The sequence below is a fragment of the Eurosta solidaginis genome, chromosome 4 (assembly GCF_040869045.1).
Source record: "Eurosta solidaginis isolate ZX-2024a chromosome 4, ASM4086904v1, whole genome shotgun sequence".
NCBI lineage: Eukaryota > Metazoa > Arthropoda > Insecta > Diptera > Tephritidae > Eurosta > Eurosta solidaginis.
The window spans coordinates 192,743,082-192,761,341 of NC_090322.1; the positions used below are offsets into that span (position 1 = coordinate 192,743,082).

The 18,260-nt window shown below is 37.5% G+C and overlaps 1 protein-coding gene and 1 long non-coding RNA gene across 7 annotated transcripts in view; one reads left to right on the top strand and one right to left on the bottom strand.

Annotated features, from left to right (window-relative positions):
- The window catches only part of LOC137250822 (uncharacterized), a 345,007-nt gene that overhangs the window by 262,043 nt on the left and 64,704 nt on the right, over window positions 1–18,260 (top strand). For all 6 annotated transcript variants that reach the window (XM_067784380.1, XM_067784381.1, XM_067784383.1 and 3 more), the window contains 2 exons: window positions 722–912; window positions 9,215–9,875. In XM_067784380.1, the coding sequence (XP_067640481.1) occupies window positions 722–912; window positions 9,215–9,875 (852 nt within the window). The remainder of the gene's footprint in view (window positions 1–721; window positions 913–9,214; window positions 9,876–18,260) is intronic.
- The window catches only part of LOC137250823 (uncharacterized), a 226,465-nt gene that overhangs the window by 107,460 nt on the left and 100,745 nt on the right, over window positions 1–18,260 (bottom strand). The window lies entirely within an intron of this gene.

Here is an 18,260-nt window from a genome sequence, read left to right on the forward strand (position 1 = left end):
GATGAGTTTTCAGTGAGAGCTTTTGATGGCAGAAATACACCCGGAACGTTTGCCAAACACTGCCGAGGGGCGACCCCGCTTAGAAAAATTTTCTTCTAATTGAAAAACCTTATTTCTAAAATTTGTATGTTGCGTTGCCCGTGGTGTGAACCCAGTGTGGTAGGCGGAGCAAGCTACCATCACACCACGGTGGCCGGAGTATCACTTAGTGATGCTCATATTCGTCACCACATGAATGTTAATTAAAATAGCCAATTCTAAAGATATTTGAATTTGTTAATTGGTTCAACAAATTATTTAGGTAAACTTACCTGCCCAGAATCACGTCTTGGTATTGTACAAGTTTTTCTGATTGTCCTCTGTTGCATTTATTAATACTTTCGTTAGTTTGCATGTATGGGGGCTATACATTGTTGTTGGTAGCAGCTTTAAGAACAGTTTTTTGCATTATACTATTTCAAGGAACACAATAACAAAACGTTTTAGTTGTTGTTGCCGACTGTGGATTGCCCTTTATTGTTTAATTGCTTGTTCGAATCCCACATCCGGAAGAAAGAGGCTTTGAAGATATTCTCAAGTTATAAATGAAAGAGCGATCCCTAAGCAACAACAACTTACATGCATGATAAGTTATTATGCTTCTCAAATCGATTAAACTTTATTTAAGAATATAAGAGAAGAAGCTTTTATAAAATTTTAAAAATTGGTTTCTCTTTTTTAGACCAAACGTGCGCAAAAATCACCATTACTGGCCAGACGACGTTCCTCATCGATAGTTACAAATCTCTTGGCATCCGATATGAGTTATAGTCGTGGCGAGAGTACAACACTCGCTGATATTACGAATTTACGCAATCACCATGCCACAGTGACGGGCGGAAGTACGACTTCTTTAAGTCATAGTAGTACACGGTAAATAGAGAAAATTAAGACCTTACTTAATGGTCATATTTAGTATGAAGATGAAAATAATTGTATATGTAGAACATATGTACAACTAACTGGCGCCGTGTTTAAACACAACAAGAACTTAAATCGTTTTCCACCTGGCCCTTCCACCTGAGTTGGGGCATCCCGCTTTCTCAGCTTCCATAGACAGATTGCGATAAGGGGGCCTTCTCGCCCAGAGCATATTTTTTCATTCGTTTTAAATGGCCTAGCTAGCGTAGCTGCCTTAGTATAATTCGCTGAACTATCTTTATGACTGCATAAGTATCATCAGTAAACTTTCAAAGGATTTTTCTTTCCTATTACTTCTCATCTGCTGTCGTCAGTATTTTTACTTCTGCACAATATAGCGAGACTGGCAAGGGAGGGGACTGGTAGAGCTTGATTTTAGCTTCCTGACTGTGGAGCGTAATACGCATTTTATTGGAATACATGGCTTTTCATACCATTGCAGTCAACGCCCTTGAATTCATTTTGCCCACTTTTTCGTTCTCCTACGTATGCCTCTTCTTCCCCTTTTCTTTCTCCTTCTGCCTCTCCCCCCCCCCCCTTCTCCATTTAAACTTTCTACTCCTTCTTCCCCTTCTTTTTATACTCACCTGAGCAGAGCTCACAGTGTATATTAATTTTGTTCGCAAAACGGTACCTCGTAACGGCATAAACTAATCGAGATAGATAAAGAATTCTATATATCAAAATGATCTGGCGAAAAAATAAATTCATTTAGCCATGTCCGTCCGTCGGTCCGTAAATACAATAACTTGAGTAAATTTTGAGGTATCTAATGAAATTTCTTACGTAAGTTCCTGGGTACTCATCCCAGATCGCTATTTAAAACGAACGAAATTGGACTATAACCACGCCCACTTTTTCGACATCGAAAATTAAAAAAAAAACCGAAAAAGTGCGATAATTCATTACCAAAGACGGATATAGCGATGAAACTTGGTAGGTGGGTCGACCTTATGATGCAGAAAACTAGTAAAATTTTGGACAATAGGCGTGGCACGTCCCAGTTTCAAAAGAAAGTTATTTAAAAGTTTTGCAAGCTTTAATTTGGAAGCTGAGTATGTAATGTTCGGTTACACCCGAACTTAGCCATCCTTACTTGTTATGCTTCTCCTTCTCTCTATGTTTCCTTCTATTTCTCTTTTCTCCTTCTTCTTCTCCTTATCCCTGTGGTTATCCTTATCCTTATCCTCATCATTATCCTTATCCTTATCCTTGTCCTTACTTTTATCCTAATCCTTTTCCTTATGCTTATCCTTATCTTTATCATTATCCTATCTTTTTCCTTAACCTTATCCAGTTCCCTATGTTTATGCATATCCTTACTTTTATCATTATCCTATCGTCATTATCCTTATCTTTATCTTTGTCCTTATTTTTATCCTAATCCTTTTCCTTATGCTTATGCTTATCCTTATCTTTATCATTACCTTATCCTTTTCCTACCTTCATTGTCCTTATCTTTATCCTTGTCCTTATTTTGATCCTAATCCTTTTCCTTATGCTTATCGTTATCTTTATCATTATCCTATCCTTTTCCTTATCTGCATCCTTACCTTTTCTCGAAGCGCGGCTAGCGTGTAGAGACCACAGAACAAAAAACCCCTTATCCTTATCGTGATCCTTATCCTCATTCTAATCTTTATCCTTCCACTTATCCTTACCCGTATCATTATCCTCATCGTTATCCATATCCGTATCCTTATCCTTTTCCTTATCCTTAAATGAATAAATGTAAGACAACCTCCGAAGAGATTTTGGGCCGAGCTTCTCTTCCAATTTTCTCCGTGCTCCTCTTGATTTTCCCTACAAATTGGCCGGACCGGACCTACATGTTTTATGTCGACTCCGAACGGCATCTGCAAGGCAGATGAGTTTTCACTGAGAGCTTTTCATGGCAGAAATACACTCGAAGCGCTTGCCAAACACTGCCGAGGGGCGACCCCGCTTAGAAAAATTTTCTTCTAATTGAAAAACTTTATTTCTAAAATGTTGATGTTGCTTTGCCCGGGGTGCGAGCCCAGGGCATACGGTGTGGTAGGCGGAGCACGCTACCATCACACCACGGTGGCCTTATCCTTACCCTTATCCTTATCCTGATCCTAATCCTCATTCTAATATTTATCTTTATCCCTATCCTTATCCTTATCCTTATATTTATCCTTATCCTTATCCTTATCGTTATCCATATCCTTATCCTTATCCTTTTCCTTGTCCTTACCCTCACCCATATTCTTATCGTGTTTCTGCCCCTCCTCTCCCTCTTCTTTTCCCCCACTTGTTTCAACCTCCTCTTCCTACCCTGCCTTTCTTACTCTGTCACTCTCTCGCCATATATCTTACCTCTCGAATCCAATTATCAACCGCAACATTGAGCCACAGAAATGTTTATCTTTTTTACTCCAACTAAACGAAATTAGTTCCATAATTAGGTAGGAATTTTAACTGCATTCTATTTTAAAGCTAACGTGAAAGGGAATGTATACAAATTGGCGAATCAGGCATAAATGCATAGTAATTAACACACAGCCGTACATTCACGAATTCCATGAACCATTAAACACACACACCTTCATCAATATGCCTCAACAATGTCCACTTCATGGGCGCATAAAATAGCTTACTCCATTACCAGCTGCATGAAAAGTAGTAAAGTTCCAGGTGTGCCACTAGAAGCAAATTGAAAAGTTGAACTTTTCGTGAAATTTTAAACTTTGAAGTATACTTTCATGTTAATATGTACAAGAATTACATGCAATTTTGTATGCATGTTACACGCCTGGATATAAATTGAGATAAATCAAAAATTTGAAATTATGAAGTTATGCCTACCTCCGGGTTTCTCGATTCAATATCGACCGACATGTTTAATCGTTGGTACAAAAGCTTTACTAATCACCGCTAAAAATCTTTATAATAACTAAAAATTCCATTTGCGAGAATATGAGAGCCGACAGTTTTTCGCGTTTTCAGAAAACTTTTATATTATTAGTTCATCGCTGTTTAGATCTAGTTTTGCGATAAGTAGTAGGGCGGTCTCTTTCTTATATACAAATCTTTAATGCAGGCATCTTCACAATTAGATTTTAAATTTTATAAAACCTACCTTTGAAAAAAAAAACCTATAAAACCTATTTGTCAATAAAATCAAACTAGTCTACACCAACAATTTCTAGGTAGAAGTGGCAAAGCAGAAAAATTTGGGAGCGTTGATAGCCCCTACGGAGAGGGGATACGGAAGCAAGCACAGGAAACGAAATATACCAAATAGCGTTGCAGAAATCCGCCCAAAAGGCTTATCAGAGTTTGTGTTGACCATCGATAGCATTAGACTCGGTAATCAAATAAATAGGGAATGTTAGAAGGAAGCGAGCTTCCTATGTGAATACTAAAGAGGCACTTACTGGAACGGTTTCGCATACCCTTATTCAGGAAATAGCTTCGTTCTTATGAGCGGGCAGCTTTCAAAGCCCATCGGTTGAAGTGAAATTTTATCATCAGGCGGGTTATCGCTCTGAGCAAGAGTGCCTCACATTCCATTATTTGAAGAAACTTGCTCAATAAAAGGTTGAAACTATTGCAACACGATAAGTTGTGGTCAATAAAAAGAGAAGACATCCGAGTTCTGAAGTTAAAGTTGGCAGTGTGGTCAGTTATCAAAACTTTTTTGTGACGGATATCTTGAACGAAGTCATCATTGGCTTACATTTTCTTGGTTACAATGATTAATCATTACGTGCACAACAATCCAGCAGTGCTTCCTATGTAATTTTCAACACAACATCATCTACAGCCGCATAAGGATTGCCCTAGACGTAAGACAGCGAAGATCTTGTATGGCAAAACTATCTACGCGGTTATTGTTTGTCAAGTTATCGGACGGACGGAAAGCTGGGTATAAAAATTGGACATGATTTCTTACCAAATTGCGCTAGCTTTGCGTGACTTTTGCTTTTATTTTTAATTCATTTACGGCTTTCAATATTTTCAAAATTTTCTTCTGCTACGCCCATTTTCCAAAATTTTACCAAATTTCAATTTTTTGTCATAGAGCTATTCAAAATATAAAGTTTCGTTACTTAATCGGTGCTTGGTAATGAATTATCGCATTTTTTCCATTTTTTCGAAATTTTGATAACAATTCTTTTTAAATGGGCGTGGTTGCCAACCGACTGTGTTAATTTTCACAACGTGTATAGGTGACAATGACAATATCTCTACCAAATTTAAATTAGACTCGTCCCGCCAACTTGTAGGAAAATTAAAAAGGAGCACGACGCTAATCGGAAGGAACGCTCGCTAAACTTTATTTTATTCTCAAATTTTTCAAAATTGTATCAAACTTGTATTTTGCGTCATAAAGTCAGCATATCAAATTTCATGACTTTATTGGCCTTGGTAATAAACTATAGCACTATTTTAAATTTTTCGAAATTTTCGATATTGAAAAAGTGGGCGTGGCTACCAATTAATTTCCATACCAATCTACACCACATTTCATAAAGATATCGCAATGTTTACTCAAGAAATGTGTCAACGGACGGACGAAAGGGCATGACTCAATAAAAAGCTTTTCCGATTGTGATAAGTTTGATATAAGAAGGTTTTAACTATCTTTGATTTTCTTTTGTACAAGTACATGATGGATATTATATATTTTCTCATAATTTAAGGACCAACCTTATAATGCACTTTACGTGCCACATGCAATAGTTGCTCATACGTCTAGGTGGGTGCATGAACGAAGCAAGCTTACTGATAAATATTGCATGATATTGCATGCAACGTCAGGCAATATAATAACGTCAAGCAATATAGTAGGAACGTTTATATATGTACGCAATTTATTTAAACGGCAGCAAGGGATGCCCGCTGAGCTCAAGTAGGCCCACAATACAAACTCATACAACTGCATATCTGCAGCATAATATTGCAGTGAAGCACGTGTCCATGCGGCTATACTTGATATGGTCATATAAGAGGTTTTTCAGTTTGAGGTAGATAAAAAGGCATTGCCTGCAAATGCCTCCAAATGGAAGGATGTGAAATGACAGTGAAGCGAACAACTATTTCGTGACTGCAGCAAAAGGTAAATATAAGGAAACGCCGAAAAGAAATACCAATTGAAATTCTTAAATGAATAACAAATTTTTTCTTTCTATGTTTAAAGAGAAATTTTTAAATGCTTTTAAAGAAAGAATTAAACTTTGTAAGAGAGTGCGACTACTTGTTTTTCTGGAGAAAGTGGAAAAGGGAAAGTAGAAGAAAAAAGGAAAGGGGCGGAAAAAAACAGTTTGTGTGGAGCAGAAAGAAGGGGTTGAGAAAAAGAAGTGGAAGGAACAAAAATTGGAAGGGAAATATGGAAAAGGAAGTTGGAAAAGAAAGATGACGAAAGAGGGAAATTTGAAGATAGTATGCCATAAAAAGAGCAATGAAACTGGAAAGGGAAAGGAATAGGAGTAGTAAAATAACGAAAAGAAAGAGAAGGTGAGCAGGAGAGGAATTCGAAAAGCATGATGGGAATGCAGACAGAAACCAGAAGAGCAAACAAAAAAGAATGTGAAAGGAGAAAACAGTATGGGAATTAGCAAGAGAGCAGTGAAAAGGATAGCGGAGAAAAAAGATAAGGAAATAGTTAAAATGAGGAGTAAGAGAAAAAGTGAATGGGAAATCAAAGAAGCAGGAGAAGACGAGGAAAGTGGAGAAGAAATAAAGAACAAGTAAAGGTGTCTAAGTTCGGGTGTAGCCGAACATTATATACCCAGCGTGAGCTTCAATTGCACATTTCATTTCAGATAAATTACTTTTCTACATAACACCTGGCACCGCCCAATAAAAAAAAATTCTCCCCATTTGCAGTAAAACTTGATAAGTGAAATATCATTGATTCAAAACTATTTTTTGCTAAGTTGTAGCTTATTATTCTAGTCTACGACCCTTTTAAACTTGTGTTGTATCTAAGTTGCCGTGGTCTTTAACCGATCCCATCAATTTTTACTGGAAATATTTTCTACTATAGGGAAAATTTGTGTAGGTACCCAATTTGATAACTATTCGTTAATGTTTCTTCGAGTTATGGCTCCCGAAACATAGAAAATTGCTTAGTCATAAATGGGGCGGTGTCACGCCCATTTTTTAAATATGATGTTTTTTCTATTTATTGTTATAAATCCACTTGGGAATTGAAATACCATTGATACAAAGCTCTTTTTTGTAAAGATATAGCTTATTAGTTTCGTCCACGACCCTTCTAAAAATCTTTTACATAAAAGTGGGCGTGGTCCTTAACCGATTTCGTAAATTTTTCTTCAAAGCATTTACTATAGTAAAGGCAATTTCTCTGCCGAATTTTGTTACGATAGGTTTAACGATTTTTGATTTATGATTAATATTATTTGTAAAATTGATTTTATCACAAGTGGGCGGTGCCACGCCCATTTTAAAAACTTTTTTCAAATTTTTGTCAAGAGTCTCAATATCAGTCCACATGTCAAACTTCAACATTCTAGGTGTATTATTTACTAAATAATCAGTTTTTTTGTGTTTTCCAAAATGTTATATATATAAAAAGTGGGCGTGGTTATCATCTGATTTCACTCATTTTCAATACCAATCTATTCTGGGTCCAGATAAGCTCGTGTGCCAAATTTGGTGAAGATATCTCAATATTTACTCAAGTTATCGTGTTAACGGAGAGACGGACGGACGGACGGACGGACATGGTCTCTGAAAAGAGCGAACATATTGAGGTAGCAATATTCTGCGCGATTTAAAAAATGTCATATCAAAAGTGAAACGAACTACCAAAATGTCATGATGGTATTTGATACAAACTACTGGATCCTCTTACCTAGATGGAAATAATGTAAATATGGAGAGCTTACTCAGAGATTCGATACCTCAGTTTTCAGGGACTGGCTTAAAATATTTTTTGAATTGGCGGCATGAGTCTTTGCACCATGGGAAGTCACGTCTATATCTATACATCTTCTGTACTGAGCGATTGGGTATCAATTCAAGATAGCCATCTTCGCCCGATTAATCGAAATTTCTTGCATTTGGTTGCCGCAGCATTGTTACTTATAAAGAAACGAGGAGTAAAGAAGGCCCTCGAGCTCTACGGTGCAATTTCCCAGCACAATGACGAAGCATGAACCCCTTTTTTGACATCCCCTCAAATTTGCGGGGATCCTCTCGAGATGGATAAAGTTGGCATGACTTCCACATGATTGTTTTCAGTCTCACCCCTTCAAAGGCTTATACCACGATCTGAAATGTAAAAAATAAAATGTTGGTCATAACTGTGGACTTTAAGGCTACGTCTTCATAGGGTAGTCTGAATTTTAAACCATCTTAGCCGCCTTCAATCGGCTTTTTTGCCGGCGGATACAGATGGGTCATCGATTTAACGTTCAAGTTTTATCGGTGTCTGTTTCATAACAAGCATATCGATTGCAAATATATAACAGACCGATAACAAATTGGTAACACTCCGATAATAAATCCATAACTTTTCGATAAATAATAGATAACTTTTCGATAAAAGACGTTAATAAGCGCACAACCCGTCGATACAAAATCGGTAATTGGTTTATTTGACTGATAGCAAATGTATAACACTTCGATCATAAACCGATAGCTCGCAGATAAAAAAATGGATAACACGCCCAAAACCCGTAATAACAAACCGATATAAAAAATTGATAACAAACAGTTAAAATTTCTGTAAAAAAAATTAATAACACGTCTTATCTTGCCTTAATTTGCTGTCTGATTTCGCTCATATAAACTCTACCACGAAGATTCTTCCCACATTAAGCTACAGTGTTCTGATTAAACTTACGCTTGCATTTTGCGTTACCCCATATAGCAAACTTCATAAAAAGACTACGATTAGAGAATGAGAATCTCGAAAGGAAAACAAAACGAGAAAGGGGGTTTGACAGGTAAAAAGAGAGAGGAAAAATTTACTCGAGACGGGTCACTCAACTGTATTTATACCAGTTTCTCTTCCTACATACATACATACATACGTACATACATACATACATAAGTATCTACGTATATTCGAAAAACCCTGTGGACATCTAGCAAAAGGTAAACAAAAAAATATGGTCAACTATCAGAATGATATCTGTAAAAGAAAGCTACAAGGTTATTTAATTAAATGTCAGCATCTCATATACACACACACAAAGATGCTCCAACTATTATCATCATCCCCTTCACTAACAATTAAATTCACATTTATTTACAGAGATCGAATCGCGCTGGCCAAATCACCAGTAAGTAGCAAACTGACACGCCTTCCATCGTTACACTCCATGGGCATCGAAATTACCGGAAATGGTAGCGGTAACGGCAGTGGCAGTGGTAGTGGTAGCAGCACTGGTGTGCTCACCTTTCAGCAAGCTATGTCCGGTGCTGTCTCACCGCAATATTCCTCCACCACACAATTGCTTTTCGGTAGTGGCATCGGTGGTGCTGGCGGTGGTAGCATAGCGGCAAATATGGATTTATTGGGTGGGTCATCGTCGGCGTTAGCCTCTGTATTGGAGGATGCGACAACAAGTGCTGGCGAAATATTAAGCGACACACCACTGCATGCCGGGGACTCACCTACTATGAATCAGCATCATCATCATACGCATCATCATCCGCATCATCATCATCATCAGAGCAGCCAGAATAACAACAACAACCATGACGATTTAAATGATAGTCACTATGAGCTGGATGTAATTGATGACGGCGGCAGCATTGGAGGCGTAGGCGCGGGAGTGAATATGGGCACCGATGGGGTACACCGTACTGGTTCTAATATATTACATAGCAGTTCAGCGACCATTGCACAGTTACAGGGCAGTAGACAGAGGCAACGGATGCGCACCTCAAGTATGCCGGCTGAAAGTAGAAAGGTAAATATAAAATGAAGTGAAACGGAGTTGCCTTTACGAATTGAATTGTGACTAGCAAAGAAACCCTGTTCCGTTGAGATGATATGGTATATATGTAACTCCGTCTAGGAAATTGGAGTCGCAATATATATTGATGCTCAAATATCAAACGCACTTACAGATCAAATGAAACTTTTTTCAAATCGTTTCATTTGATTAGAAAAAACTTCATATCATTTGAAAAAAGTCTAATTTGCTTTGGTTTGAAAGAAGTTTCATTTGTTTTCAAAAAATTTCATTTTTTATTTTAAAAAAGTGTAATTTGATTTGAATCAATTTTCCTTTGATTTTAAGAAAAGATTGATTTTATTTTAAAGAGTTGCATATAATTTGAAAAAGTTTCATTTAATTTGAAAAATTTTCATTTCAGTTGAGCAAAGTTTTACATCATTTAAAAAAAAATTTGATTACTTTGAAAAATTTATTTGATTTGATAAAAGTTAAATTTCACTTAAAAATGTTTGATTTGATTTGAAAACAAATTCATTTGATTTGAAAAACGTTTTATTTGACTTGAAAAAAGTTTCATATAATTTGAAAAAAGTGTAATTTGGTTTGAAATGTTTTTTTTTTTTTTTTAATAAGTTTCGTTAGATTTGGAAAAAGTTTAATTTGATTTGAAAAGCTCTATTTGATCTGAAAAAGTGTTATTTGGTTTGAAATGTTTTTATTTGAAAAAAGTTGCAATTGATTTTAAAAGATTAATTGTAAAAAGTTTCATTCGATTCGAAAAAAGTTGAATTTTGATTAAAACGTTTCACTTGATTTGGAAAAAGTTTAGTTTTACTTGAGAAAAGTTTAATTACACTTGATTTAAAAAAACTTCATTTAATTTTAAAAAAATTTAATTTGATTTGTAAAAGTTAAAAAAAATATCATTTGAATTGAAAATAGTTTTATTTGATTTAAAAAAGTTTCATTTGACTTCAAAAGAGGCGTAATGTGATTTTATGTGTACCCAAAGCTGCCAATATGCCAAACTCTACAATTTCATAATACTCCTACCAGGTATTCATAATTTGCTCAAACGGGCTTGTGCATAAACGTTCATTTGCATGGCGGGCGGGCACTCCTCTTGTATGTACACGACTATAAATTTAGTCAAAGGTGTAGGTAGCCAGCCTTGAGCATAAGGAGCGATATTTTTTTAAAGGTCTTAATTAACTAAGGCTAAATGAATAATTTTTTCCAATTAATGAATATACATGAGAATGAAACAAGTAAGGACACAAGCCCAAAATGATAGAAATGTTTGTGCCATATTACCCCCCAGGCTGGGCAGGGTTAGATTTGATTGGGTGGCTGTTGCCGAGTTAAACGACAGCTCATTGGAGCACCTTTTTGGTCCATTGAGTTCACATATTCTCTACTGGCTTGCATTTATTTAACGAATTGCTGTTGAATATTCCACCGGGAAGTCGAATACGCTCCGTCCGAGAATTTACATCTCGCCTGGCCTGATGTAATTTGGCAAACCTAACAGTTCCGCCGAGCATAATAGAGACCCCAACACGTAGCAAAAGACGGTGTCAGCCCAGCGCTTAATTCACTCAAGGCTACAGATGGGCCGGTAGTGAACAAGTGTCGAGTCACATCCCAAAGTCTCTACAGGGAGCCACGCTCGTTTCGCAAGTACAGGCGAACAGCCTGATAATTTTCAGAGATATCCTTATACCTTGTTATCCAAATAATTTGTATCTGATCGTCCTCATCCTTCCGGTGGTAGAGCTGAGCGTTTTGATATCAGCCTGACTTACTATACAAATATTAAAATTCCTAACGGACCTTCAGTCACAAAATTCATTTCATATGTTCGCCAAACTCTCTTCTCATTCCTTCCTTTTTGAAGGAAAATCAGTGATAAATTAAGCAAAAGGCACTTGAGAAGGCACACAGTAGTCTGTACTGCCGTATACGAAGTCGCTGACGATCAGACGGATAAAGTGTCTGTGATTTACACGCTTATATACCGCATCTCGAAGATTTATAGCGCCTGTCGCTGCACACTTCCTGCCTCTTGGCCGCGAAAAAAGTGAATAGTGATTCCCATTAGATCAAAGCTCCATAGAAAATCTGGGCGACCATCATATCACAAATTTGGCCCTTGTATATAATATACATCAACCGAAGTCTTCCTGCCCTCCACATTCAGCTTCCATGACAACTTGCCACCTCAACTTACTTTACCCCGGTAGATAACGCTTGCGACTGCCCGAAAAACGCTCGTTACGGCGCTCATAATGCCTGTCCTAATGTATGGCTCGAAATCATGGACGGCGTCGAGATAAGATGGCTCTTCGAGTGTTCAAAAGAAAATTTATCCGGAATATTAATGGTTTTGTTCATGATGTCGACGGAGAGTATCGAAGGAGATTTAATGCGAGCTGTATGAGCGTTAAGCAGATATAAAGAAAAATGCAGCGAATAAAAGTTTAAAATCATCTGTGGGTATGCAAATGGGCGAAGAAGCCGTACCAAGAAAGTTTTTCAATCGACAGCACCATTTGGAAGCAGAGGAATAGAGAGGCCTCCAGTAAGTTGGAATAGGCAGGAAGACTTAGTCTTCCTTGGTGCTCCCAATCGGCGTCAATTATCGCGAAAGAGGGAAAGTTGGCGCTGCTTTTTACGAAATCGCTTAGACGGTTAAATGCCATTTAATGATGATGCTGCACCTCCTTGTAAACAAACCCAGCTTCATTTTACTTGTGTTGACATGTTATTCGCGTGATTTGAGCCACCTGGCCATGGCACTGAAGTTCATGTGTAAAATATCGCTCAGATTATTCAAAACTTTCCACTTATACGGATAGACTTGGCAGCCACTACTATGTAGGTCATATAGCATGAGAAATGTCACTCCCATATGCCGCACCCCTCTCACCTCTTTTTGAGCCGTCACTGCTTTTCATTCAGCTGTGACAGTTCTGACGCTCAGCAGTCTTTCAATGAATTATACCATTCGGCTCCCAACGCCCAGAGCCTTTCAATAGCAGGTGTTAGGATATTTTTGAAGGCTCCTTCAATGTCAATTAAGGCGACTAGCACAAAGCCTTTGCAAAGAATTGAAAATGAATCAGACTGTCGAGCACTTTTGAAGAAGAGAGAACAGACTCAAAGTCTTTGGGAAAGTCTTGAGAACTTTTCCCGCCTTTAGGAGTTATATGGCTTTGACGATATTCCAATGTTTTGGGACATATGCCAACATCAGACAACTGGCGTGATTGGAAGCCAGCTGGCTAGAGGTGCCACCCAAATATCTCTGAATTAAGCTTGAAAAGGCGCATTGTTCATCTAAGGTCACTCTTCCTAATAAAAATTGTTGGAATTTCTATCCGGCCTTCTACTGAAAGCCTTAAGTCACTAAGTGTCTCCATCCACCACGGAGAGTTCTCCTTATCATTGTTAATTATCAGTGTTCAGGAGTATAATGTATCCCCTATAAGGCCTGTGAGATATCACAGTAACCCTAACTTCAAATTTTCTAGGTCCTGTGTTTGGTTTTTCGATGAGCTCCACTCACAAACTACGCTCCTGTGATGTAGTAAAAATTTTATTTTCAAACAACAATGCAATGAAGACAACAAAAGCCCGGCACTTTGATTGCATGTTCAGATCAATCCACCTATATGTGTTGCTTGTTGATGGCTTTATTGGATTCATGTAGTCGTAGTCATTAAAATGTTGTTATTTTATTATTCTTTGCATAACTTTTCTTTTAAGAAAACAGTTTATTGAGGTTGAGTTCAGTAAGAAAAAATTTCTTAGAATTCAAGATCTTACGAGTTCGTCGCCTTACATGCATAACTCTGCCTAAGAAAGGCGGGATATACATATAACCAGAAATAACGTTCCTGATAAGACCCGAAAGGGAAGACTGCCGGTTGCATCGGAGCAAGTTTTGAGGTAATTACAGGGTTGGGTTTATTACTATTAATGCATAATCTCCTGCCTCTTCACTCATTCAAGTCAGCACAGCCCATGCTCTACATTTATCGCCATTGTATTCAACAAGCCCTTCACATCATTAATTGGACGCCATCGGTAAAGCGTGTGTGTTCCCGTGCCGTGTTTGTATAAAGCCCATGTTCAACAGAAGATAACGTGTAATAAAGAATCCCTTTAACAAACACAATCGGTCTTATTTCAAAGCTGAAGCTCTATAGACTCTCTCTAGCAGATAAATTTCACTTTTTTGCAAACACTTGGACCTCAATTCACAAATCGAAGAAACAAAGGAAAGACTGGCTTAACTCGGTTTCCTATTCCGATACCAACTAAACAGTGGGCAACTATGGAAGCGTTGCGGAAGCCAGTTTTTCACAGAGAATTATCTTGAGTAAGTTAACGTTATGCAGCCTCCGTGGTGTGGTGGTAGCGTGTTTCGCCTACCACACCGAGGCTCCTGAGTTCCACTTCCCGGCAAAGTAACATCAAAAATTTATAAAAACGGTTATTCAATTAGAGAAAAGTTAATGAGGGCTGCCATAGAATGTACTACAGTTCACTCTCTCAAAGACGGTGTTTTCGTCTATTTGTCTGCCCAAGCTTGTCTTATAATAATCGATACATTTTCTATAACGAATCATTAACTTTTTGTCATCATATCGATAACAATTCGATAGATAATCGACAGTTTTTCGATAAAAAAAATCCATAACTTTTAGATAACAAACCGATAACACGTCGATATAAAATCGATAACGCATCCATAACCTTTGTTATCGATAACAAATGTATGACACCTTGATAACTCGATAACACACCATCAACTAGTCGATAGCAACGTATTTATTTATTTATTTATTTATTCATTAGTCTACAAATTTAACAATTAATCAGACTAAATATAGTACGGATTAGAGAAAAATTACAGAAGCATACAAATTGAACAAAATTATATTATAAAATATGTATATACATTATTAAATCAGTTCTCGGGATGGACTGTATTGCCGACCAACGGGAATTGATAATTAGTGCTGTCGAAAAAGACGTGATTCCAAGCCACCCATCCAAAGTTACTGAAGCTGGTGATAAGAGTGGGAGGTTGGAAAGGACGTGATTCCAAGCCACCCACGCAAATCATTGCGTATTTAACGTAGTCAGCAGATATTTCTTTATTACGTAGAGTGTGTCACACGTATCAATGTGTTTGCAGTGCTTATTGAAGGCAGTACACAGACAACGAAGTGGTTCGTGCATTTCAAAATTCGATCTGCGTGTGCTTAAATGAAGCGGTTGAAAATGTCTAGATGGTCGAAAGGGAACATTAAATAAAATTTCACCGAGCAGAAAAGGGCTATTTACCATCCCTCTAATAAGTTTTACTACAAACAATATACCTACCATCTCCCTACGACTGCGTAACGTAGGGAGCTGAATAAGTTTTAAACCGCAGGAGTAGGGAGGAAGGATCCTTGAGGGGTCCCAACGCAAGTCCCTTAGCGCAAAAATTAGGAATTGCTTTTGAACCGACTCTAATTTGTCGCAGTGCGTCTGGTAACGAGGATTCCAGATTATCGAAGCATATTCTAATATTGGCCGCATCAAAGATATAAAGAGAATTTTAGTAATATATGGATCATCGAATTCTTTAGACCATCGTTTGACGAACGCCAAAGTCCCTTTCGCTCTGTTCATGCAACCTTCTATGTGCAATTTAAAGTCGAGTTTAACACTATTCTATAATAAATTTCTAATATGTATGTACGGTAACCGGTTTTGGTACCGGCTTCAATCTTGGTCTTGATTTTGACTTCTCATCTTTCCATTTTACCTCTCCTCATTTTCTGGTTTTCTTTCTTTCCCTTCCCCTCCGTTCCTTTCTCTTTCTTTCATTTATATTTATGGCCCTTTCCTATCCTTTCATTTCCTTTCCGATCACGGCTCGTATAACACGATACGGACCCAATATACAAATTATGTCGACAAGATGCGGATGATAAAAACGATACTTATATTTAAAGGAAAGAAAGGAACTGAAAGAAAACGAAAGGAAAGGAAAGGAAGGCATATTATCGACATTGTTACTATACTGGGGCCGCATCATGCTATACGATCCGTGATCGAGATAAATTTTTGAATCGCAATAGCACTGAAATGGTGATTGAGATTGATCTTATACGTGAAATGGCCATGCAGAAAATGCGATTAGTCTAGGATGAGTCCGGGAAGAGTCCCAAAGCAGCATGCGACTATACTTAGTTGTTAACCCTTTATATGGGTTGAAGTGGTCCCTTTGGTTTGACCATGTCCTATGGCGTGACTAATGTACCTGTTTATAGCTGCACGGGACTAATCGCGGGCAACTCTCTTTAGGGACTAGTCGCACGATTTTTTGCAGGGAGTGGCTACAAAAAAAAATAAATAAATGTAAAGCCCGATAACCTCCGAAGATATTTAAGGCCGAGCTTCTCTTCCAATTTGCGTCATACTCCTTTTAATTTTTCCTACAAATCGCGGGGATGGGACATACTTGTTTTTATGCCGACTCCAAACGGCATCTGCAAGGCAGATGAGTTTTCGATAAGAGCTTTTCATGGCAGAAATACACTCGGAGTGCTTGCCAAACACTGCCGCGGGGCGACCCCGTTTAGAGAAATGTTCTTCTAATTGAAAAAACTTGTTTTTTTAATTTTTATATTGCTTTGGCCGGGGCAAGTACCCAGGATCTTCGGTGTGGTAGGCGGAGCACGCTACCATCATACCACGGCGACCGCGGAAGTGGCTACCAGTACTTTTTAAATTCATAATGTATTATCATTTTTACGAAAAGCTTTACAGATACATATTTGTCGTTTGAGTGAAATATGTTTTCAATGCGTGATCGTTTAAGACGTTATGAGCCCTGGGCCCGTATCGCGTGTTACGATTCGTATCGGAATCCATTCTTCGTTCAATTTATAAATATGAAACTGTATAAATAGACAAATTATGATAAATTATAAATCCAACTAGTACCGCGCAGTCTCTAGTTCACATATGTCGTTATACGGACTCACAATTTCAAAGCTATTTTGATTTCATGTTGGAGTGAAACTTTGAATTCGATACGAATCGTAACACACGATACGGGTCCTGCTCTTTTTCATTCTCCTCTTATTTTTGGAAACACTCAAGCCATCTCCATACTTTCTCGCAAGAGAAAGAAGAAAATCACCTCGGAAAACGCTATTTATAACTGGGTCGAATGTCCTCTGAAAAGGCTTAAGTTTAAATGCCATATTACACACTTGCTTTATATGGGTTACCCTCGAGCCGAAAGTTTGCATACTTTTTACAAAATGTTAGAAAAGTTTACATATATTTAATGTTTTTTCTCATTTAACGATGTTTGTTTTTTATGCTAACCAAAATTTCCATTCACTTTCGTAACTAATTTCTGTTTTGGCTTTCCAACAATTTAATTTTAGGACTTGAACGTTTTTATGTGCGTATGTGAGTACACACGCTTGTTTGCATTTATAACAGTAATTTAACAACTTGTATGTTGGTTAAACCTTTTATCCCGTTAGCTCATCTCTAATTTATATTTTTGGCGGAAACCATTCAATGAAGCTGCAGTGTCATGAAACCCACTGACTGCAATCTCTGCCGCTCGACTGAATTGCACAACTATCGTTCTACAGATTTACTACAAACGACTTAAAACAAATACCCTGCAAAAAATCATGCAATTAATCTTAAAGACATTGGTCTTCAATTAATCTCTTTTGTCAAAATTTGGGCATAATTGATCCTCTTTAGTCCATTTCGGGTACAATTGGGATTAGTCAGTTTGAAATCTATATAGCCTATTTTAAGAAAAATTTAAAAAAAAGGCCATGAAATGAGTAAATAACACAGATTACAGGTAATTAAATCGAATTATTTAAGGAAAATGCGGTGCCCTATACCGAACCTAAATTATTAGGATTTAACGACTACGCCAGGGGCAGGACTAAAGTTTCGGAGAATATTTTTTATTCCTTTTTAAAAAGCGGGCAAAAACCTTATATCAAATAAATTTGGTGGTTTGGCCAACCCTTCGTTTTTGTTGCCATGAAAAATGCGACTGAGCCCTATTTGAGTCCTTACTGGACCGAAAAGACTAGTCTTCATATGTTCCCATATGAATACAAAGGGGATTGGTCATATCGATCCTATAAATGAATACAATTAGTCTATTTATAGGACATGCTCAAACAAAAGGGAACAGTTCAACTCATACAAAGACATCAAAACTGGCATTGGTCGCATACTCCTTTGTGACTCAACCCGGATTCATCCTAGACTAATCGCATTTTTTGCAGGGTAATAACAAAAATAAACACACACGCATATGAATTTTTATGTTGCTGCAATACT